The 23835-nt window shown below is 45.2% G+C and overlaps 1 protein-coding gene across 1 annotated transcript; it reads left to right on the top strand.

Annotated features, from left to right (window-relative positions):
- The first annotated feature begins 12840 nt into the window (after nt 1-12840).
- On the top strand, nt 12841-17941 carry HEBP1 (heme binding protein 1). Its single transcript, XM_064452796.1, has 4 exons — nt 12841-12989; nt 13139-13277; nt 14375-14555; nt 15887-17941. The coding sequence occupies exons 1-4, from the start codon at nt 12912-12914 to the stop codon at nt 16056-16058; spliced, it is 570 nt and encodes a 189-aa protein (XP_064308866.1). The 5' UTR covers nt 12841-12911; the 3' UTR covers nt 16059-17941.
- The last annotated feature ends 5894 nt before the right edge of the window (nt 17942-23835 follow it).

The following is a 23835-nucleotide window of genomic DNA, read 5'->3' as shown; positions in this document are numbered from 1 at the left end:
ACAGGCTGGATTTGAACCAGGGTTTCGTGAGTGTGTTGCCGTGCCTGTGTATGTTTCCCCATCATGTTCCCTCAGCTGGTGTCTCTGTGCCATGCTGTGAAGGGGTTTTTGCTTGGTCCGTTCCTCCATCCAGTGTCCCCATCCCATGCTGACTGTCAGCAGTTCATTTCCTCTTCGCAGGGAGTTGCAACGGCAGCATAATAGGACTGTGTTTTCTGTGTGCTGAATGGGGAACAGCTGCAGACAGATGATTGTTTGGGTTATTTTCCTGTTGCCTGGACATTTTGTTTGCTTGTCTGAGCCCTGAAAAAATAGGTTTCCAGTTCCTCCGGAGGCTGGTCTGTGTTAAGCATGTATATTGTGGGCTGCTTTTGAAAATTGGTGTTTTATAACTTTGCAAATGAGTGTCCTGCTGTTTTAAGTGGCAAGGCTCCATAAACAAGGCAGTCTTCTCAGAAATTGTCCTGCCACAGAGCCAGTGGGACTGGGGGAGCAGGAGCAGCCAAAACCACAGGCTTTTGCTGTCAGAGAAAGAGGTACCCCTGAGTGTGGTCCTGGTTGGATCTCTCTCTTCAGTGGATTTAAGTGGCTGACAAAATGATAGTGCTGGCTGATGGTTATGGACTGTGCTTAGAAGGATGCCACTCAGCCTTCCTCCTGATCGGCTCCTCACCTGGGGTAAACTAGCATCATACATTGCAATCATAATACTGTGTTTGTAACTGCCCTGTCTGTAACACTTGCACACATCTTCTGGCTCCTTACTTCTGGGTGTTTGCTTTTATTCTGAGTGGCTGGACAGTCCTTTGCCCTGTGAGAAAAGCATCTTTTTTTTCTCACTGCTGAGAACAGACGTTTTGGCTGTGGAAAATGGAGTTAAATAAGAATAGGCTGGTCAGGAAACAGAGGGTGTTGTTGCCAGCTGATACTGGAGAAGTAATATCACGAAGAATGCAGATTTGGCCAAGGCTCTCACAAGCAGTGCCATGGGTCTAGTCATGAGCCTGGGTGTGCAGCAATTGTGCAGCTCCAGGCTGTGGCGGCTGCACATCCTCTCAAATCACAGCAAAATGTCAGTCTGCCATGGACATGGGATCAGAGTTGGGGGTCCACCTCCTGCCTCACAAAAATAATCCCTTTAACACCTCGTGTTCCTTTGGAAATCTCTTTATTGAGTACTGACCAGACCTGAGCCTGCTTGATTTGGCAGGCACAGACCTGGGGGAGGGGGCCAGGGGAAAAAAAAATAACAACATTGCAGCCGATTCATCCCTCCTTGTTTATTCCACCAGAAATAGATTTGGCAAAGTGCATCAGGAATGAACTAATCAGCAGGGAATTAATTGGCATGTTTGTTAAAAGGCAGGAACAACTCGGTGAACAAATTCATGGCTGGATGGCCAGAGGGTTCAAGCAGCCAGAGAGAAGCACTGCATAGTGGAAACTGTGACTAGTAAGAGAAGTCGTACAGCTGTGCTGGAGAGCCAGCAGTTGAGAGCTGCCCAAAAGAACTGGGGACAAAGATATACGGGTGTCCTTGCAGACGGAGCTGCTTTCAAGAGGGGCTCCATCACTCAGGCTTTCCTTCCCATAAGGCTCCCATGTGTGGGGGGAGATGGCTAGCTTGCAGGAGTGGGAGGGAGGGGTAGGAGAGGTACAGCTGGAGGAGGCTCCACGGGAAGACTGTGGAAACGCAGAGAGCGGGGAAATGAAGAGGGACACGTCACTTATTGCAAGCTGAAATGCAGAGGGGGTGGTGAGGAGAAGAGGAGCAGGGAGGCAGATATTTGGAAGGCTCATCACGGAAGGACTGGCCTCAAGAGCACAGGTAATGTTTGTATGCAATTCTCTGCCTTCTTTCCCAGGAATGTTTTGTTTCTTCCTCTGGAGGAGACACATCCATGCACCTTGGAAAGAGCTGGTTGTGTTGAGGGACTCTAAAGGCACCTGTGGAAAGAGCCAGGAGAGGAGGGAACATGTGCAGACTGGCATGGACTTGGAGGTTGGAGGATTGCTACCTACAATTCCAGAGAACAGGGGTGTGCAAAGTGAATGAAAGAGGGAGAAAGGAAGAGTGAGCAAATCCTCAGAGACAGCCAGACAGGCAGAGATGGAGAGTGCAAGGTCTGTGTGTGCCTACCCAGGGAGCAGGAGGAAACTTCTTATGAGGGAGCACCAAGCTCTAAATGAGGGAGAGATGAGATAAGACATATCCTGAAAAAGCAGGTACACCTAGAGAAAGGGCAGAAGGTATATATTACCTCCTCAGGACCAACAGTACTTTACTAATGTTACGATTTGTGGCAGATGTGTGCTTTGCACCTGGCTGGCTTTTATTTTTTTTTCTTCTTTAGCATCAGTATGTCTGCCTGCTGGCAACAGCATCACCCTAGTTGTCAGTCATCAGAGCTGTCAGTCAGATCCCTTTGGTTAGCAGGATGGTCAGGCTATTTGAGGGATTCAGGTGCTCTTTGCTTTCACAAAACAACCATGTAGAATATGAGCAGTGTAACTCTTAATTATATGCAAAAGCACTATTTAACTCAAATATGTTGCCAAACTCAAAAAAATCAAGATATTGTTATTCCTACATAGCCCAAAGCTGGGTGTGCATGTGTACCAACATCTAGCATTATACCCACACACATATAAACCGGAAAGTAATACATTACAATGGATTTTTAATAGGGACTTTTAAAACAGGTGATATCGGTACTACTGTGGCTGGATTAATATTGTAGCATCCAATTTTTTTAATTGCTGTTGGCATTTTTCTTGATCTTTCCACCATTACATAATACTATAAGCATATGCTAATGTTTACATTACCCTGATTTTTTTTACATGGAGAGCTAACAAATGCCATCCGCTTTGCAAGTAGAGCTTGCAAATTCTTTGATTGTTCTGGACTCGCAGTCTTGGCAGCTTTCTCCTCTAAAAGCTCAGAGTCTTTTCAGGATCCCAGCCTGGGAGCTCTGGCAGAACTGGCATTAACTGAGAAACTGTTTGCAGCTACTATATGGTTTTTTTTAATGTGAAGCTGTTCGGCTTATAGCACCTAAACCTTCTTTGACTTTATACATAAAACAGAACATTTTATTTGGGTGTGTGTAATATAACCTTAAAATATTCTTAAAATATTGCATATGGACATAAAGACAGAGAAATTCCAAGAGTCTGCAAAAATACCTTTATTATCTATTGAGATTCTTTACAAAATTGAGAATGCTAAACTTACTTTGATGTTTAAATATCCATTACCATTGGAGTGAGAGCTACATATTGTGTATTTATGATCTACCTGAGATTGAACTCCCTAATTCATTTAAAAGTATATTTTATTTCTCTGCAAATAACCCAAAACCCAATATCACTCTTCAGCTTTATTTTGAAAGTAGCTTGAAGGGAACTTGGGAAAATTATGAGAGGAGAACGGGTCTCAAATGAAAACCACAAAGCTAATTCACTTGCAGTCCAATATTGCAGCAAAAAATCCTTCATTTTAGGTATCACTACAGTGATTGCTAACTCTAATCAACAAAATCTTCTCAAAGCAGGCATGGGCTTGAGTTAACACACCGGGATGCTCACGCATGGCATCAGGAGTGTGTATGTGTTTAGAGCAGTCAGAAGTGCAGGGAAAGGTTTCAAGACCTCTTGGTATACAAGGGACAGGCAAGCTCTGAATTATAATGCAACAACTCACCTGTCTGCAGTAGGAACAGTGTGTTCTCCTCAGGTTTCAGGGGAGAGAGGGCACTGGGAGAGGATAACCCAGGCAATTCCCCCATATCCTAGCAGACAGCACAACCAATGGGCAGTAGTGAACTTAATTAATCATCTGTTTTCCCTCAATGTCAAAATCTGGGGCAGGTTCCAGTGAAATCTCAGTGCTCTATTGTCATTCCCTGCTGCGTGAAATGGAGCATACTGGAGCAGCAAGAAACAGAAAGGGTGAATGGGAGAGGGACAGTGATGGAGTTGAAATCCTGGCAGTGCTCCTTTGCTTTGGGGCAGGGATTCAGGCTTGCATGGCACAACTGCCGATCCCAGCAGGGCCGTGCTCAGAGTATTGAGCTAGCAGAGCTCTTTTATCATGTCGGAGCAAGGACTTGAGAGATTAAAAGAAGAGAAAAATATTGTGTAATAATGAGACGAATATATCTGTCTTCATTGCTTGCAGATGAAGGGACTGTCTGGTGAATCACTGAGCCTAGCCTGCTCAAAAGGCAGAACATGATGTAATTTTCTGACAGAGAGCATGACATATTAGTGTAATTAATAGTAACAATAACAAAACTATTATGTTATTATTGTTATTCTCTGAACTTAGAAAAGCACTTTTATCTAAGATGTAAGAGAGTTTTCCCTGCTTGTCAATCCGTGTTCTACCCTGACAGTATTTTCCAGGGTGACATGGCAACTATTGAAGACATATTTGCAGTGGGTTTGGGATCTGGTTCCTATTACAGATGACCCTGCAGACTTTTTATGCTAGAAACCTTATTAGTGAATATCCATTTGCCTCTACAATTCCACCTAAGAGAGGGAAGATTGCTCAATTTCTGTGTAAGTGTCTGAGATATGAGAATCTATTTCAAAGATGACTGTAACCTGATGTTTACTATGATAATAAATTACAATAGGCCCTCAGGAATGCAGGGAGCAAAGCTACAAAGAATCTGGTCCATGAGGGGACCTGCAAATAGAGCATGCGGGTCTTGTGGTTCATTTGGACACCTGATGTTCTAAAACATTTGAGGTCAAGTAGGGTGGATTTTCAGTATCAGTAAGTGGAATTTATCACCACTCTTCTTTTATCAAATACAGAAAGATGAAAGTATCCAAGCCCTGGGGTATTGAAACAGGTGGAAGGTGGAAAGGGTAAGGAATGGACAATCTCTTCAAGATGTTTTAAAACAAACTGGGAAGCCGCACTGCCTCCTTGATGTTGGCAGCACTTTCAAATCATTTGCAATTAGAGATGTTGGTGTCTGGTAAGTCCTTTCCCATCAGGGAAGATTAAAAAGGCATGTGCAGTGCATAGTCATCAAAAGAAAAATAAAAAAAGGTCTAGAGGCTGGAGTATTTATGTGGAAATGCAGAGAGGCAGAGGAGCTGTGATGTCAATGCAAATAGTTTCAAGAAGGTCCATAAAGACCTTTTCATTATGTGCTTCAACTTCCTTAGAGATCTTCATTTTGGCAGCTCTGAGTTGGGGGGAAGAAGTGTATGATGCATGAGATAGGAAGAAGGTAATTTATTTTTTTCCTTTAAATGAATACTGCAATTAGAAGAAGAATACTGAGCACAAAATACATCCTGACAGGTGGAAAGTAATATTTTTAAAGTAGCATGACATTTTCCATCAGTATGGCTATATTCATACTGCTATTTTAAATATATGGAAAAATTAATGCAGTTGCAATTAAAATACACTAGTGATTGAATGTAAGAAAGGCACAAAGTAAAAGGATTTATTTATGTACTGCTTTATCTGCTACAGCTTCTAGTAGTTTTTGAGGTGGCTGAATTCTTCCCAGATGATTAGATGAGGGTTATATGATATCCAAAAAGCAAATTAATGTCCTCATATTTTTCAGTGAGGTCTTAGACTTTTGATGCATGTACCTGAGCAGGGGAGTAATTTGGATTTTCTGAATGTGCCTACTTCTCATATGAGCCCTTCCATCACTGTGACTACAGATGACTGAAATCATCACTAAAACCCATGAACTTGGCAATGCATTTTTTTCTGTTTGCTATGTGCAATATGTGCATAATTGATACTTCCAGCCAGTTTCTACCAGAACAGCTGTTCATGACATTTTCAAAAAATAAAAATTTCAGATTCAACACTGAGGGACTACTTAATTAAGACAGAATAACAAATTAGCATGAGTAAGCTGTGGAGACCTATCTTTTTGCATTTAGAGATGGTACTTGTCCAGGAGGGCCTGTAGGTTAGGGTTGACTTCCATTGGCTTGGGAATGATGGTAAACTCTAAAGAAGACAAGGAGCTTAGGAAAGTGCTCACATCAGTATGAACTGTCTTGCCTACTTTGCAGATTTGCTCAGGAAGAACTGAACCCCTGACACCAGGGTAAGGTAGAGACAGTATGTGGGGGGTGGGGTTGCCTTTGAGGCTCCATCACTGGGCAGCATCTCAGTTATTGCCACTGGTTAGTGGATCAGATCAGAAAAAACAACTTCCTATTCTGGTCTCTGTTAAATTGATACCCTTGATAAATTGCTTCACTGTTTTGTACCTTGCTTTCACTAATTGTGAAGCGGGGATGCAGCTATTTCCGTCCTTCCTAGTACCTCCTCCTGACATTCACAGAATATCATTGCTATAAGGTTCTATCCCAACATGGCTACCTATGAAGCAAAGCTACTTTTCTAGCTGCTGCCAGTTGATAGAACATCTCTCTACCACTCAGTGGCTTGAAAAAAGTAAGGAGGTTTGTACTTGTGAAAAAGAAAAGTCCCCATGCTTCTGTGAAAGCTAGGCTGAGTAACCTGAACCACCTTTTAAAGAAATAGATCATCAGAGAGAAATTTCATGTTGGAGTGACATGTGGGAGCTGGAGGGGGAGAGGAAAAGGAAAAATAAAGCAGTTAGCAAGATTTTTGTCTCCACAGAGCAGGGGAAAGTCAAGGTCCTACGAACAGCCATCATGGTGACTCTTCCTCTTTTCCTCTTCTTCATCCTCCTGCCCTGCAGTAAATCCCAGGAGGACTTTCTGGACCAGCATCAGAAATGGAACTACAGAGAAGGCGGTAAGCGGTGGTGGTGGTGGTGGGTCAGCCTGGGAGGTGTTTGCTAACTCAGGGATGAAGATTTGCCTATTGTGTCCTTGGAGTGAGACACAGTGCTCACTATGACTGCTGTTTCTTGACTCCTGGGAAGCTGCTGAGATTTTTGGAGAGAAAAATGGTTTTAGGAATAATCAGCTGGGGATTCCAGTGGCAGAAGAAAACTCAGGCAACCAGAGGCAGAGAATCACACTGTAAGGAAGGGTTATCTGCTTTTTTATTTAGACCCTCCATACGTTTAATATTTGACATTTCATTGCAACTCAGTTCAAGTGGTGGGGAGTGGAATCAAATTCAGACTGGCTCATGTCTTCTTGCCTGTCATGTTTATTTTCCTCTTTCCATGGACGTCCTGCTAACCTAGCTGACAAGGTCAACATAGAAGGCATTAACAGCATTACCCAAACACTTGAGAAATGGGGAAATGGCATCTTCTGGCAAATGAAACACACCCTGCTGAACAACCCGAATACTTTACTGCCCGAGTTCTCCAGGTAATTCCCTTCATCTGGAGGTGGGATTCAGTCCTCTCCTGGGTGTCCTTCTTTGAGTGGGATTCATCTTCTTTAAGATGCACTTTCATATTGCTCAAGTGTGGGAGATAAATCCCACTGTCTTGGTATCTGTTGTGCTAGCAGCTCTGATTACTCTAGGATATTGAATATTCTGCTGACTATTGTGATCATTCTCAATTGCCATGACTGTATTATAAGAATTAAAGAAACCTGGGCTGTCGTTGGCACCTCACTCCTGTGTAAACAGGCTGAAAAAATGAGTTGTGCTACAAATCCACACATGGACTTGGCCACAGGGCAGGGAGAAGAAGGTGATTTGGCCTGTGATGTTTTTGACTTCAGTCTCTGTAACACTCAGATCAGAGAAAGCTATTCACTAGTCTATGTCCTCATATTTCCCCCTTTGCATTGCAGGAAATATTAACAATTGAACACACTCACAAAATTTAATTTAATCTGAAATTTCCAGAAACAGAGTGGAAAAGGCAATGAAAGAGAGAGAGGAGTAGGGAGTACTAGAAACTTATGTGTCACTTAAATCAGAATTATTCATAAAGCAAGTGGTCCTCTTCCATAACTCAGCATTCTCTTTAGGAAAAATAAAAGAATATCTGTCCACAACTACTAAGCATTGAACCAGCTGAAGAGGAAAGGCTAGAAGAATAAAATGGCACTAGTCAGAAGGTCACACAATATCTGTACAAATTAGAGTCTCAAGAGGATATAGTTGATAGATTATATGCTGGCCTTTAGCATCAAGTGGATTTCTCCCTGACTGCATGGTGGCTGTTGTTATTAGCACAGAATTCATCACAACTTTCACACTGCCAGTGCTGAAATTCATTGGTGCCTAAGATTATCAGGGCTAATATTAAGTCATGCATTTGGAAAGGTTTAACTTTAGTCCAAGGAGATGTAATGAGCCTATTCAGCCATGCGTCCTGCATAGGGTTTTGAATTAAGAGTTTGCTGGTAAGGACACAGGCCAGTCCATTAGAAATATTGAGGACTGACAGTAATCCATGTGAATCCCTGGCGCAGCCCCCATTTCTGCTCCTGGTTAACAGTGAGGCTAATTCATACTAATTAATAACAGGTAAGATTAGAATGATAATCAGAGCTTCGTAACACACAAAGGGAGACTGAGAGGAAGCCCTCCAAGAGAGGGGACATGGTTACCCCCAAGCACACTGGTGCATCAGCGCAGCCCTCACCTTGCCAAATCCTGATGTAAAACCTGGCTCTCCCCCACCTCAACTCCGGCAGAGGCACAGCTTGGAGCAACGAGGGGGCTGTGCAATCGCAGCTGTACCATGGCATGCAGCAGGCTGCCCTTCATTGGGAATTCCTCATAGGTGATCCCATGCACTGCTGCTCTCTTCTTCTCTACACCTTCTGGCTCCAGCCATGCAGGTTGGTTTTCATCTCCCCCTTTAAAGTAGGAGTGCTGTGAAGTGCTTCTGGGAGCTCATACACCATCTGTCATTCTGCACCAAGCCAGCTGCGCTTTGGTGGCGATGGGAAGAACATTGCCCATGCTGGTCCTGAAGCTCATCGTTTTCTGGGTTCAGACAGGGGCATCTTAGATGAGTTCCCACCACCTCAGGTCAGGTGGCTTTGGAATCATCTTTTAATGGCTCCTTGCAACTTTACCACCAACAAACACAAGGCCAGGATAAATTATCTTGCATGCTCAGGAACACTCCTCACACTGAGTTATTCCCTTGTATTACTCTCTCTGTAGTCTCCGCCCTGTCTCTGCAGCTGTGGACAACCTCGTGAGGGATGTCCAGTCGATAAGGAAAAGGCTAGAAGAACTGAATGAACGCCTCAATGTCATCAGCAAAACCATCCTTCCCATCCGAATGAATGCTCTGCAGAGCCAGAGGCGTGGAAATACTCAGCTACGGAGACTTCCGATGCATAGGAGAAGGTTGTATGCTCGCAGGAGACCTCAGAGAAGTTAATTCTCTACCAGAAAAAAAAAAGGGAAATCTTTATGTTTTTCATCTGCTTAAGCCTTTCTCCTTGGGACGCTGCTAGAGGGAATAAAGTAAAGCACACACAAGTCAGCTTTACTAAGGAGACCGGAACTCCTGCCTTTTGTTGCTACCTTTTCAACCTAGGTCAGTAGGTGAAATCTGACCCTGTTCTTCAGTGATGGCTGTCTTGTGTCCCAAGCAGAATGAGCTGACAAACTCGGTCTACTTGAGTGCAAATACCTTCAGGCTATGCAGTCATTCTTTCTGCTTGCCAGAGGAAGCTCTTTCTGTAAAGATCAGGTGAATTTCTCACTCTGTCCTATTTTTACAGCACTCCATCTGACACAGTTGATGAATTTGATCTTAAAAAGTGCTAAACGCGTGATGAGTGCAGAAAGATAGATTAGTGTTTGGCACTTCCAGCTTGGGGGCGGGGGGGAGGAAGCTATGTTTTAAAATACAGCCTTAACCTATTCTCCATCAGTGCAAAGAATGCCCCATTTACAAGTCCAGAGGGTGGGTAAGGTTGGATAACTTTGGTCTGTGCATCATGTTTAAGATTGAAGATGTGTCAGATTATAGGGACCAAATCTGAACATCTATCTTCTGCAAAGAGCTTTTTTTTAGGTACCTGGAACTGGGCACTCAAAACCCTGTTTGTTGTTCAGCATATATGTTCAGAATTTCCACCACTCTGAAAGACATCGCATTGACTTCTGCCAAGACCCTTGGAAACCAGAGGATGTTTTTCTAAAAGCTCTTTAGACACCTAATGGCATAGACCAGTGTCTAGAAGGATTTTCCAAAATAGCTGATGAGACAGTTCAGTCCCCAAAATCACAGTTAATTCAATGGGCGTCTAATTTCCTGAGTATCTTCTCCACATGCAGGCACTGACCTCCAGACATTTCCCAACATTCTTTAGCACAATTAAGATCTGTAGAGAAAGAATAACTATGCAACTCAAGAACTTTGGTGCCTCACGGAATACCCAGAATGCCCCGCCTTCGGCTGGTCTTTGCCTGTGGCTTCCTGATGATAGAACTGGTGATAAAAAACAGTGCAGAAATCAAATTATGTACTGAACATAGGATAGAGTGGGCTTGCTCTTCAGGTCTCTAAAGGTAAATTCTATACAAAGAGTCCCATACAGCATTGTAGCCAACTGCATACCTGAAATCTGTTGAAACATAGGCAGGAGAGTCAGAGAGGAAAATAAACTACCTTTTTAAAGGTCTGGATTAAGCAATTTATGAGAACAAAAGTAAAGAATGGGTTATGTCTAAATGGTTCTGGGGGAGGCTGGCATGACAGTTTTTCTGCAAACACTCTTCAGTCATAAACAGCAAGGATGCAGACTGGCTATTTAAGGATTCCCAAGGCCTGAGTTTATGGAAAGAAGTTCAGTGACACTATAATAACCTTCAGAGGGAAAGGGGAAAAACTAGTTTCATATGAAATCTTTCAGAATGAACCAGAAGAATTAACACAGGCTGTGACCTGAGAATTGAGTGGGGGAGGTGAGTATATGAGACAATCTGATAAATATTTCCCATATGTAAATTCTCTGAGTTCAGGTTTTCAGAAAATACCAAACTCTAACCTGGAAGGTCTTTCTTTGGCTTTTGCTTGGGAATTTGAAACACTGCTTAACTAGACAAGGGAAAAATCAAGCCTGTGAAAAGGCTGATAAAAAGATACAGTTGTGCCTTTGGTGAAGTTGTCATCATAGTTTCTCAGGAAATGTAGAGTATTTTGATCCCAGAATATATTTACATAAATGACAAGGAATAACAGGAGAGAGGCTGCATCAAGCTCCTCCTTGTTATTCTGCATTCAGAGCTACTAGGCTGTGCTGTAGCATCAGCTGTACACTTGCACAGACTGCTGGTCTCTCTTGGGGATGCTTTATGCACTTTGCTTGGGGCTATAGAGACTGCTGGTCACTTTGGCCTATCTTGAGGAAGAATACAACGTAAATGTCAGCTTTCGTGTTCAAATTTTAGACATGAGAATTTTATCAGGCACCCTGAAGTTGTATAAAATCCAACATGAAACAGAAAGGTAAGACTTCTGGCTCAAGGAAGTCCCTCAGTCACAGATGGCTGGAGGTGGGAGGCCAGACCAGATCACTGCACGCTTTTACTTTTTACCTAGATGTCCACCATCAGCTTCTGCCAGCAACAGAGGACTGGGCAAGATGGACCTCTGCTCTGACTCGGTCCATGTATTCCTATACTGATACGTGCAAGTTGATATTTTTGGCATAATTCCTCAGCTCAGTGGAGAAACTCACTGTTTTAAAAGAGAACATATAAGCTGCAGCACACAATGTATATTACAATTTTGCAATTTCTTGCATGTTGAATAAACCAGATGATATAAATGGTTAATAAATAACTAGATCTGTGGCCTCCTCACCACTGAGAGCAGCCCTGTCATTCACTCTGTTAAAGTCCATGTCAGGCTCCAGTCCTGCTCGCTGACCTGAACATGGCCTGTTTGATCAGATGACCACGGCCAGCTGCTTTATCATCTTTGCCTTTGCATCACCCTCTCTCTCTAGATGGGAATGCTTTAATGACACATTTCTTTAATAATTTTCTCTTTTGTTTTTTAAAAGTATAATAAAGTTATGCATCAGCCTGCTTCCACGCCACTCACCTTCTATTTGAGGAGGCAGAAATCCAGCTGAGCAGGCTCTGCCTCATCTGCCTGGGAAGGATGGTCTGATCCATGGCCGCACCAGCGACCGCTATTCAATTCCTGCCTCCACTACCCTCTTCTTAAACGATCCCGGGCAAGGCACCTTCTCTCCCTGGCACTTGTCCTTTGGCATGGCTTATACAACTAAAACCCACTTGTGCTCATGAAGAATCTAAGTCCTTCATGCACATAAACATACAGAGATACACAAGCCATCTAAGCCTCCTGATGTGCTAATTTATATCTATTTCTGGGAAGGGACCTTGACTGGAATTTTAAAGGGAGCTGACCAGTTGGGCTGTGACCATGTGCAGAGGCCAGTGGAGGGAGAGCAAACAGCAGCAGCAGCTTCTAAGATCTACCCGTTACTTAAAGGTTACAACATCCACAAAGACATGGAGCACTTCCTTAAATTCACTTAAAAGACAACAACTGTGATCCCCCTTGGTTCCATTTAAACAAAACAAACAAACAAAAAAAGTTATGATTTTGCAGTTTCAGGAGAGCTGTGCCCCTTCACACTATGTATCACACACTTTTGTACTTCCCCTCCCTTGTATTTCATTTCCTTCAGATTTCCTCCCTCCCCTCGATGAATACCACCCGCTCCCGCGCTTCGTTACTCTTCACTTCTCGGCGTCCTCCATTACGTCTCCCCCGGGGCTGCCGCCTTTCCGCCCCCCGTCCCGCCGCGGCCGGGCCCCGCCGCCGCCCGCCCCCGCCCCCGCCCCGCGCCGCCGGCGGCCCCTGGGCGCCCCCTGGGGGCGGTGTGCCGCGCTGCTGGAGGCGGGGCGCCCCCCGGGCCCGCCCCCCGAGCCCGAGCTAAGCCCAGCCGAGCGGGGCCGGGCCGAGCCAGACGAGCCGAGCGGGGCCGAGCTGAGCGGCAGCATGCTGGGCATGATCAAGAACACCCTGCTGAGCACGGTGGAGGCATGGCCCTCCCAAGTGCTGAGCAAGGGGGAGAAGGTAGGTGGCGGGGCCGGCGGCCGGGATCTGTTCCCCCGGGGGCGTTCTGTGCCAGCCGGGCTGGTTAAGGCGCTGCGAGGGGGAGCTGGTGTCCTCCGTTCCTTCCAGCCCATCCAGACAGCTGGCAGCTTCTCCATCCCCTTCCCCAGGAGCAGCTCAGCTACGAGGAGAGGGCATGCGAGGGCGGGTGGTTTGCGGCGGTGGAAGTGTCAGGGAAGCCTTTCGACGAAGCCTCGAAGGAAGGGGTGCTCAAGCTCCTCAAGTACGTCGGAGGAACCAACGACAAGGGTGAGAGACGCTGCCCACCCCGCTGGGCTTGGCCGATGTTTGTGGTTGAATGCTGCTAGCAGAAGCTTGGTGAAAGCTGGATGGATGGAGCCAACGGCGCTGCGGACCTGCCGGGCTTGCGGCTCCCAGCACCGGGGGTCTGTGATGGGGATGGCCGCTCACTGGGAAAAATAAACTTGCCATACGTCAGAGTGTGCCCGGCTAACTCATGCTATGAGTCCACTCCTAACCCACCTCTGTTTCAGAGTAAAATCTCAAAAATTATTTATTTAAGCAGGAATGAGTTGCATTGCAACTGGGATAGTGTGAGGATAGGTACATGTATATCTATCACAGCTCCCTCGGTGAGCGGTAGCTGGTAAAATCCAGGATATCTGGGATATTCGGTTCTGTGACATGCGCTTGTAGGCAGTGAAATAACTTCTATGACCTTGATATTTTATCTCATACTCTGGCAATTTTTATTCCTGAAAGGAAATGAATGAAGAGCTTGCCTTTTAATGGTACTTTGTAATGTTAAAACAGTATGTGGTAAATGGTGCTTCCAGGTGATTGCTTCTAATTCTCATTTTACTAAAGTATGTGCATCAGTAATCATCCATAGCAGGAGGAGAAGACCACAGAGCGGTTTTGAGGCATATACATTTGCTATTACATCTTTCTCAGCTCCTGTCACCCAGTATTGGCTATGGGCTCACCACTAAGTGTCATTGATAACAATTTAAATACTGGTAAAGATTTACATGTGCCATTAACCTGCCCTGGTACTACAGACCCTGTAGTGTTAGAGGTGATTTGTCAGAAGAACGGTATCTCAGTGGCATGAGCTGTATGGTTGAGAACCACAGAAACAGGACCATTAATAAAAAGCCATCCAGAGGTCACCTGGGGTTCTTATCTCTCAGGTCCTTGTGTAGTCAGTAGAAAGAGAAGTTTGGCCCAAGCAGAAGCCTAATGTGGCTGGTCTGCATGCCCCAGAGGACCCTACTCTTGACTGAGTGTACATGGAATTCCTAAACTAAAATTAGCTTTTGTGAATCCCGTTAATTTTATGAGTTCCCTAGACTCCTTCAGCAATGTCTGTGTGTCTCTTTCAGGAATTGGTATGGGCATGACTGCTCCTGTCTCCATCACTGCTTTTCCTGCTGAAGACGGCTCCTTACAGCAGAAAGTGAAGGTCTCTCTGAGGCTCCCGAGCCAGTTTCAAGCCAACCCTCCTAGTCCTAGCGATGAAAGCATTAAGATTGAAGAGAGACAGGGGATGACCATTTATTCCACGTAAGGAATGCATCCTGGAATTTCTAATCCCAAGTACTGAGGTCTCTAGCGTGCTCTGAAGAGCAGAGTTGGTTTTACCAGGTGACTTGCTGGACAATGGGTACATGTGGTGGTAGGAGATGGAGGGGCCTTTCTAGGCTGAAGGCAGGTGTTTTACCGTATCTCTTATCATTGCTTGTGCTGCACCCATTTGGAATATGGAAATCTTTTTCACTGGGAAAGCAAATGCAAATGTTAGACCTAAAAGCGTTTTTGTTTTGCTTGGGAGGTGTAGAGCAGGGGAGGGTGAATTTGAAGGTATTGAGTCATTCCTTATTTCTGAAAACTATTGTTTTCCCCACTTTCTGGGATCAAGATGGTTCTTAGTCATCAAGAATGTCCTTTGGTGTGATTCGCATCGAACTATGGGTGTCAGCTGAAGCCTCACTTAGATGGACTCATGCTAGAGTCCATCATGGAAACAAGCAGCCATTACATTGCTTCAAATAGCCTTTGGATGTCTTTGGCTGTTGACTGACAAGCTGGGCCCAAACTAGCATCACAGTAGTAATAAGCTCTTCACCTTGTATTTAACCCCTTGGACATTCCCCTGCCTCCTTGCTTGAACTATGTTGGCTGACTCTAAACTGTCTGGCTCCTCTTTGCCTGCAACTGCTGCCTGACCTTTGCTGCGGGTGTGGGCCACTTCTGTAAGATCAGGCTGTTTTGGCTCAAACCTTGACCTTGAGGCAGGGTAGTGGGGTGCTGGCTGATGTTGAAACAGTTCCTGTTGGTGGGAGGTCAACATAAAACAGAACAATTCCAGACCACCCCTTTTAAAATGCATTGTGGGCTGTAATTGCTAGCTTCTCTGTTCTCACCCAGTCTTTTTCTTGGGCTTACTAGAGTTTGGCTTCCGTTCGTGATCTGGCTTCCAGCAGATTGTTGTTCACACCACAGTGAACATGGTTGTTGACAGCATTGGTGTAAGGATCGCAGGCTGAGCGGACTTGGAGATAACCTTGTGCTCTAGGAAGGCGTTCCTCTGATATGTCGTTGATTCAAAGGGCAGGGCCATTCTGCTGACTGATATATATGGGTCTGTTTGGGGAGGGTCTGTTTGGGGTCTGCCAATAGCTGTGTTACCCTGGCTGTGTAGCCGTTGAGACCTAATCTGCCACAGACAACGTGTGCTGGTTCACAAAGAACAGCGCCTGCACAAGTGCATGTTGGCAGGACCTGGATCAAAATGCATGACTAAATATATTGTGGCTATATATTGTTCTCCCTCTCTTCCTTTCTGTGCTCTGCCAGGACTGCTCAGCACCTCTCTGTGCTTGGTTTCTTTGCAGGCAGTTTGGTGGCTATGCCAAAGAGGAGGATTATGTGAACTATGCTGCCAAGCTGAAGTCTGCTCTGGGGAGTGAAGCTGCATACCGCACGGATTTCTACCTCTGCAATGGTTACGACCCCCCCATGAAGCCTTATGGGCGACGCAATGAGGTCTGGTTTGTGAAGGAGTGAGCATCTGGCTGCCACTGCTGCTGGCTTGCACTGATAGCCTCCCCACACTATGTCCGTCTCCTCTTCAAAATAAACAATTTGGCAGAGGCAGAAAACCTTCCTCTCTTCCCTCCACATCTATGCCTTGGTCTTTTATGGACCAACCATTTTAGAAGAACACTGCAGAATCCTCTGACAATCCTGCTCCTTCATTCCGGGCCAAGTCCTCAACCACACAGATTCTCGTGATCTGTCGGTGGCTTGCTTTTATCTCCCACAGGCTCCCCGAGTTCAATGCTGAGACAGCCAAAGTACTTAATTAGCAAGACTGGTGCCTGACAGGAGTCACGTCTAAATGCTGGCAGACTATTAGTCTCACCTGAGGCAGGCAGGAGAACATGACAAAAGTGCATACAAAGACTTTTTTATCTTCTTGGGCTTGCTGCAGCTGTAAAATGCCGCTTTTATCTGTGCCACTCCAAAGGCAGTCTAAAGGGACATGGGCATTGCTACCAACACAGCGCAGTGAAAATAAGCATCCTTTACATTGAGTCATAGTGTTCAGGAGAGCAACACTTCTGTCATCTGACTGAGAAATGTAATTTAGAGTCAGATCCCGGTTTCTGTTTGCAGCTATCCTTCTGTTTGAGGTGAGACCTTTTGGAGCATGTTATGCCCTGATCTAAGCTGGCAGTGTGACGTGCAGACCCCAAGATCATTTCCTGACCTTCCTGTTACTTGTATGTAACACTTCTTTAAAACTAGCCTACACAAGGGCCAAAGCTGAAATGTGTGTGGTAATCTAATTGAATTAGAAAAATGCAGGCTGTGAAAAAAGCAGGTGCCTATTACTTGTGATCAGAGGGTGCATTTGAAGAATGGTGAGCATCTAGTGAAACTACTGTAGGTGCAGAACTTTAAAAAAACTCTTCTTAAATGGTGTTAGTTTCTGAAGGGCCACTCAGAGCAGCTGTCATCTTTAAAGGAGGAGGAAAACCTGGCTGTTCTTGAAAATAGGGATTTACGTCAAAAAATGAGTAGCCTTTCAGAAACTTCGTATACAATAGTAAGGATGGGTATTGTTTTAGGAAGACTGGCAATGTTTAACTGTTAGGCATCAAACCAGCATTTTAGCTGTCGGCTCTGCCGGGGAGGTAGCAGGATGGCCACAGTGGGAACACGCTCACACACCATGCTACTGTGGGTGCCTGTATAATTCGTTACCTCCATTAAAAGAGGTGTGCTCCTCTGAGGCTAAAGTGCCTCAGTGTTCAGGTGCTTTCCAAAAGCTGTTTCCCACAGAAATCCCAGGTTCTGGCCAGTTGAGCTGTTTGACATGCACCTGCTTTCTGAGAACAAATCTCAAGAGTAAAAGGAGAAAACCTGAGGTTCTGACATGCTTTCTTTTTCTTTCTTGCTGAGCCATATGAGAGCTTTGCTGTGGACCTCACAAGATGCTTCAGTCACCTGTATGCAAGAGCAGCTAGTCAGGATGGGTAAAAAGTGCAGATAACATTTAATTTAAAAAAAAAAAAACCAAGGGAAAAGCTATTGGCTGCAGTTAGTGATTGCAGTGCAGGGGAAGAGGAATCAAAAGGGAAATCAAAGCAAAGAGTTAGGGTTTTTAAAGGAGCAAAGGCCCTTCTAAGGTCATCCCTGAATCCAAAGGAATCTATTCATGTCTCAGATTTTTACCTGTGTGGGTGAAGAATAGAGGTGCACAATGCTGCCTCGTATATGCATTCCTGGATCATTTTGGAACTTCTGTGTAGACTGTGGACACAGTCCTTTCTGGCTACCGGAGATGAATGTCCTACAATGATCAAAATCCTGAAATTTCTCAAAATTTCTCCTGTGAAATCTCAGATGTTAGGAAGACCAATAATAAACCTGCTATGAACAGAGCTGCATGTCTCAGGAGTGTGTTTTGTTTTTTTTTTTCTTCATAGCACACATACACTGAACAGAGGGCAAGAACTTCTGACCCAACAGTGAGAGTAATCATGTCTGTAATCTCTGCCTGTGCAGCCCTGCTGCTGGCCTTTTCCATGCAGTAGGCAGGGTTCAGTTTCATAAACAGTGTTAACTGATATCAAAAGCTTATGCAAACAGACCTGCCTTTTCTGTATGTTGTGGTTTAACCGGGCAGGCAGCTAAACACCACACAGCAGTTCATTCACTCCCCACCCCCAGTGCGATGGGAGAGACAATTGGAAAAAAAGTAAAACTTGTGGGTTGAAATAAAGACAATTTAATAGGACAGAAAAGGAAGGGAAAATAATAATAATGATAAAAGAATATACAAAACAAGTGATGTATAATGCAATTGCTCACCACCCACTGACCAATGCCCAGCCAGTTCCCAAGCAGTGGCTATGCCCTGCCGGCCAACTGCCCCCAAGTTTTTATTTTTGTCCAGCATGATGCCATGTGGTATGGAATATCCTTTTGGCCAGTTTGGATCAACTGTCCTGGCTGTGTTCCCTCCCAGCTTCTTGTGCACCTTCAGCCTTCTCACTGGCAGGGCAGTATGAGAAGTTGAAAAGTCCTTGACTTAGTGTAGGCACTGCTCAGCAACAACTAAAACATTAGTGTGTTATCAACACTAATTTCATCCTAAACCCAAGACGCAGCACTACATCAGCTGCTGGGAAGAAAAATTAACTGTATCCCAGCCAAAACCAGGACACTGTACAAGCAAAGATGCCTGTGTCCTGTCTGCATTTTCCAGAGTCTTTAAATAAAGAAATAAATATTGTAATTTACAATTTTTGTGCTCATCACTGACTTTGTGAGCTCAGTGGGAGTTGTTGATTTGAAAGACTTTAGGTTGCCAGTTTATTTTTCTGTTTGTCATGTCACAGCATCTATAAATAGTCATAATGCTTTTTCCAATATGTTGCTATTTTAGGTATCCTGGTGCAGCCCTGCATTATCTGACTGAGTGAGATGGGAGCTGATGGAGAAATCTACTTCTTCATTGGTTCCATCCACTGAAAGGCTTCAACTGATGTATTTGTGTTAATGTAGAAACTAGGGGGCCTGGTCGCCTGAGGAAAATTGTGTATTCCTGTAGATGGGGTTCACGGACAGTGTTCAGGCAAATATTCATGATGGATTTTCAACATGACCTACTATCAGGAAATGCTAGACATATTGTCACACTGAGATCCATCTAGCTCAGAGCCCTGCTGCCAGTGATGGGCAGTGGATACCTGAGACAGATTACAGGATCAGTGCAACTGTGGCCTGATACCTCCTCTAAATATTCCCCCATCTTTAGTACAGTGTGTCTCATGGATATTCAGAGAGACTTTATCCCATGCATTTGTCCAGTTGCTTTTTGCACTAGATAAGCTTACTGTCTGCGGCATCCTTTTGTCCTATGGCAAGGAGTTCCTTGTGTATGGAAGGGCAAAAATACTCTTTGGCTGAGGGTTTCCGGCAGGTTGTCTCTCTGCTCCATAGGCAGCTGAGTCAGCCAGCTTTTTGATACGCCTCTGTCACTGCAGGTGCATGTTTGTTTGGACAGCCAGACTTGCTGTTGACATTAGAGGGTTAGAGGGTTTCCAGCAAGGTCTTTGTGCTGGGGCCAGGAGTCAGAGGTGTGCTCTGGATTTCGACCCAAGGCCAGCACAGTCACAGACGCTCCGTTACACACAATTGACTCCTGAACTGATGCTAAAAAAAAACACAACAAAAAACCTTTTTCTCTGCCCCCTCCAGTATTTGTTCTCCAAGGAATAATAGTGCAGCAGATTGCCTAGAGACCTCCTTGCTTCTTTTCTGTGCCTGTGCAGTGCCCTTTTCTATCTCACGCAAATACTGAAATGGGGCCATTTTGGTGCTTTTCTGATGTTCGACAGGGAGTCATGATGTTAACTGTTGTGTGTGGCTTTAAGAAGACCGTGCAGGGGAAACTGGAAGAAGAATGTTTCTTCTTGCTTAGGCATCCCAGTGCTGTCAGCAGCTGCCTTGCTGGGTTGTTGGGGAGCAGTGGGCGTGAGCAGCAAAGGCTGCATTGCTGCCTGCTGTCCCTCTCCCATCACCCCACTTGGAGGGGAAGAGGAGCACCTCCATGGCTGCCTGTGCTGCCTCCTGGGCTGGATGGGCTTAGCAGGGTAATGGCCTTGAGAATTATCTCTGCCTTCCAGAGACAGGGGTGGCCTTGCTGCTAATTAGCAGCACGGCAGGTCCCTCCCAGCACAGTGTGGAGCAGCGGTGTGGCAGCGATAGGGCTGGCCACAGGAAGGGCCACATTTAAACAGAGCCAAATTCAAAAGCATAATTTTGATGGGAATTATACACATGCTGTGTAGATTTAGCTATGCTGGATGTACTTCCTAAGATGCCCCACTTGTTAGTAACATAATCTCTGAGAGTTTTCCTGTTGGCCTCAACAGTGGCAAATCATATATATTTTTATATATATACACACACATGTGTACCTGTATAAATATGTGTATATGTATGTATACCTGTATATGTACACATCCATGTATATATATGTAGGTTATGTGTAGGGGCCTCCAGACCCCCTGCTTTGATCTGTGGTTGGCTTCTGCTGTCACTGAATAACTTGCTAATGCGAATGTAGCCACAGGGCAAAGATTTGCAGACTGAGGTTTTAAGTCTGCTAGAATGAGAGCTTTGTTAGCTTCGGAAATAAATACTTTATTTTGTAGACACATGCCTAAATATATCTAACACTGTATTAAGAAGACGACAGCCTTTATGAAAAAGCTAATTGGTTAAGTTGTTCGTATAAATCTGTCCAGACTTATAATACTCTAGTCACTTTGAAGGGATGTGTGATTAATGGTGAACGGGGAAGTAACATCATTATTTCCCCATTTTCATCAATCAACATGGCAAAGGGTGCGCGAGCAGCTATTGTGCTTGTGGTAGCAAATTTTCAGCTTTGCAAGGCTGCCCAAAGGCGATGGGATAGCGGAAGAAGATGGCTTCTAGCTCACATCGTCCCTCCTGCTGTAATTATAGTAATACCTCTTTTACAATAGCACTCTGAGCAGTGACTCTCTTTATTCTGTGACAGCATTTCAGCCACACTGAGCTAAAAAAGAAATGCATCACTTTTAACAGGACCATAAGTAGCTTTGGATGTATAACGCCTCTATAAAACTGCTTGGCAACATGATTTATTGGAGCAGGATCAGTGGTAAAAGTGACTTCTCTGACAGTAATGGATGAAACACTTCCAGTGTTGCTACTCCGTCTCTGCTTGGTGCCTATGCCAACAGCAGGCTGGTTTTGTCAGCTCATTCATAATCTCTGCTTTGCTCTCAGCAGAATCTGTTGCACAAGACAGGTTTCAGCCATGGTCGATGCTTTTTTTCTAGGCATCTGTGGGAGCTGCTGCAGAATATGGGTCAGTACAAAGGCTGCTTGATTCCTAAGGTGCTGTCTGTCTAATTCCACATCCAGAGCCTATGCCTAGGTGAGAGTTGGATGCACCCCTCTCTGCTGCCCAGCCCCTGCCCCCAGTTTCTGTGAATAGAAACTTTAGTGAATGGGGTGGAAGGAGCTGCGCTGTTCTTAGACTGAGTGTGAGGTCTGGCTGATCAGCAGCCCAAGGTCAGAGATATTTTCTGTGCAGTCCTGGTGAGAAGACTGGGTTAAGGACCCTGAATTTTAGGTACAGATTTTTCAAAAGTACAAATGGAAGTGAACGATCTGAGAAACCACATCCTGAAAAATACCACTAGGATTTAGGTGTTTCAATATCGTTGAGGATCTGGAGTCTCATGTGTATAGATCAACTCACTGCGACGTACCAAGCACGGGATCTGGCCAGTGCCTCCTGTTTTACATCCTCTGCAGCCTGGCCTGCAGTGTGGACTTAGAAGTACCATGGCCATTTTTCCCCTCAGTGATACCACAAGCTGATGCAGACAGACATCACAAGCTGTGAGCTTCTCACCACCCCCGCTTGCTTTGCGGCACCAAGAAGCAGCCGAGGTGCTCGGGAGCTATGAGGCCATCAAGAGGCAGCCAGTATGGAGACGCAGTTCCTCAGCCATGTGCTGCAGCACCCTGACCTGCGTCGTGACTTGGGTGACAGTGTGATGTTGCGTGGGCAGTGTGATATTGGCAGCGTGACCTGACGCTAGGGCTCCCTGTGGTGGGACAGCAGACCCCACGCTTGTGCTATATGGGCAGCTGTGCCACCCACCCTGCCCATGCCTGGACTTGGAACCCAAATAGGTTTGGGTCTAAGTGAGGTGTGTGTTGGGGAAGTGTCGTCTTCAGCACATATTTCTGTTATCCCAAGAGAAAGCAGAGAAGCATTGCCATGGCAACTATTCTCCCTTAAGTATTTTTCCAGAGTTTTCCAAGCTCGTTCAATTTTTTTTTATATCCCTGGTGTTTAATTTAAGGCTTTCCCTAATTTGAGTGCTTCTGCCATCAGACAAAAAGTTCACTTACCTTCCCACATGACTGTTGAAGTACAAGATCAATGGAATTGAATGTTGCTGTGAGTAAGAGGGGAGAGGATCTGAAATTCAAAATGCATCGCACTTAGACAAATGAAACAAATTAAACCTTTTTCCCAAAGCAAAGCAATGAAATAAAAGGTAGTGTACAGCATGACAATTTTGGGCACACTTTCCTGCTGGCAGATCTTTCTAGCTGTTTAATCACTGATTGCAGGCTTTCTTAGTCCTCTTTATGATTCAGCTTTGCAAGGGAACATCTTTCCAAATCAACATGTGCTGGCTTGTTGAAATCTCTTTCATGAGCTGTAGTATTATTTAGCCAGAGTACTTTGAAGGGGTTGGTTACTGCAGTGGTGTTTATATGAGGTAGTTAAGGTCATATAAAATCATACCTCTCGTTCTCCAATTCCTTGCTTCCTTGTGCACACTGGTACCCATGTGTGGGAAACCCAAGCTGAGGGGGGAGGAAAAATCCTGTGGAGATGCAGGAGGGAGAAGGTTGATGCTCTGGTTGTGCTGTCTCAGGGCAGGGTGGTGTGAGGGTGAGTCAATTGGACATAGCACCTTGGGTGCCCCATAACTTATATGCTGGCCCTTTGCTTTGGCAGATGCTGGGGGAAACCGCCAAACCCCTTCTGATAAGGGTTGACACTGTGCAGGCTGCAGTACAGTTAAACATAGATGAGGAACCAGAGATGCCCCCCAGCTTCTCCAGCCCTGCCTTGAGCCAGGCCCTGTTTCCTCCCTACACCAGGGCCGAGGGAACAAAGATCTCCCTGGAAATCCCAAGCACAACTCTGCTCCTGCTGTGTTGCCATCTATCTGCTTTACACAAGACTTTGGTACATGCCTTCATGGAGAGCAATGCTCTTTCTCTGAGGACATTCTCAGCCCTGCTTCCCAGGAGGGGTGAAATCCTGAGTCACGAGTGTAGCTGAGACTGCTCTGAGCACTCCTCCCTGCCCCAGGATGGGGAAAACCACAAACACTAATTTTATGAGATACTCTGTTATGGAAACCGGACCTAAAACACCCTCTAGCTGGGAACCTGCCCAGCTGATTTCAAAACAATGAAGGCAGTCGTGCAGTTCTTGGAGTGCTTGCTTGATCTGAATAGGGAAACAGGGTCTGGAGCAAATAGAGCTGGAAAAAACAGGTACTGTTTCAGGCATACGTGGTGGCCAGGAGTGGTTTTGTTCCTTCTAGGTGTATTTGTTGGTCTGAATGTGTATTGACCCCTATGTAGCTTCATGCTTCACCTCTCCCATATCCCTGAACATGGTGGTGGCTGGCACTGCTCACTTTCAGGGCAGGCAGTGCCCTGTTCCTCGCTTTGCTCC

This window comes from Phalacrocorax carbo, chromosome 1 (genome assembly GCF_963921805.1).
Source record: "Phalacrocorax carbo chromosome 1, bPhaCar2.1, whole genome shotgun sequence".
Lineage (NCBI taxonomy): Eukaryota > Metazoa > Chordata > Aves > Suliformes > Phalacrocoracidae > Phalacrocorax > Phalacrocorax carbo.
The sequence above is the reverse complement of the archived record's forward strand: the minus strand, read 5'-3'. Positions and strand labels throughout refer to the sequence as shown.

What these genes read in the sequence shown, in the direction of transcription:
- HEBP1 (XM_064452796.1), top strand. Translation starts at nt 12,912, where the DNA reads ATGCTGGGCATGATCAAGAACACCCTGCTGAGCACGGTGGAGGCATGG. An exon ending in TGCTGAGCAAGGGGGAGAAG is followed by an intron (nt 12,990 to 13,138) that starts GTAGGTGGCGGG and finishes CCCCTTCCCCAG; the next exon opens with GAGCAGCTCAGCTACGAGGA. An exon ending in CGGAGGAACCAACGACAAGG is followed by an intron (nt 13,278 to 14,374) that starts GTGAGAGACGCT and finishes TGTCTCTTTCAG; the next exon opens with GAATTGGTATGGGCATGACT.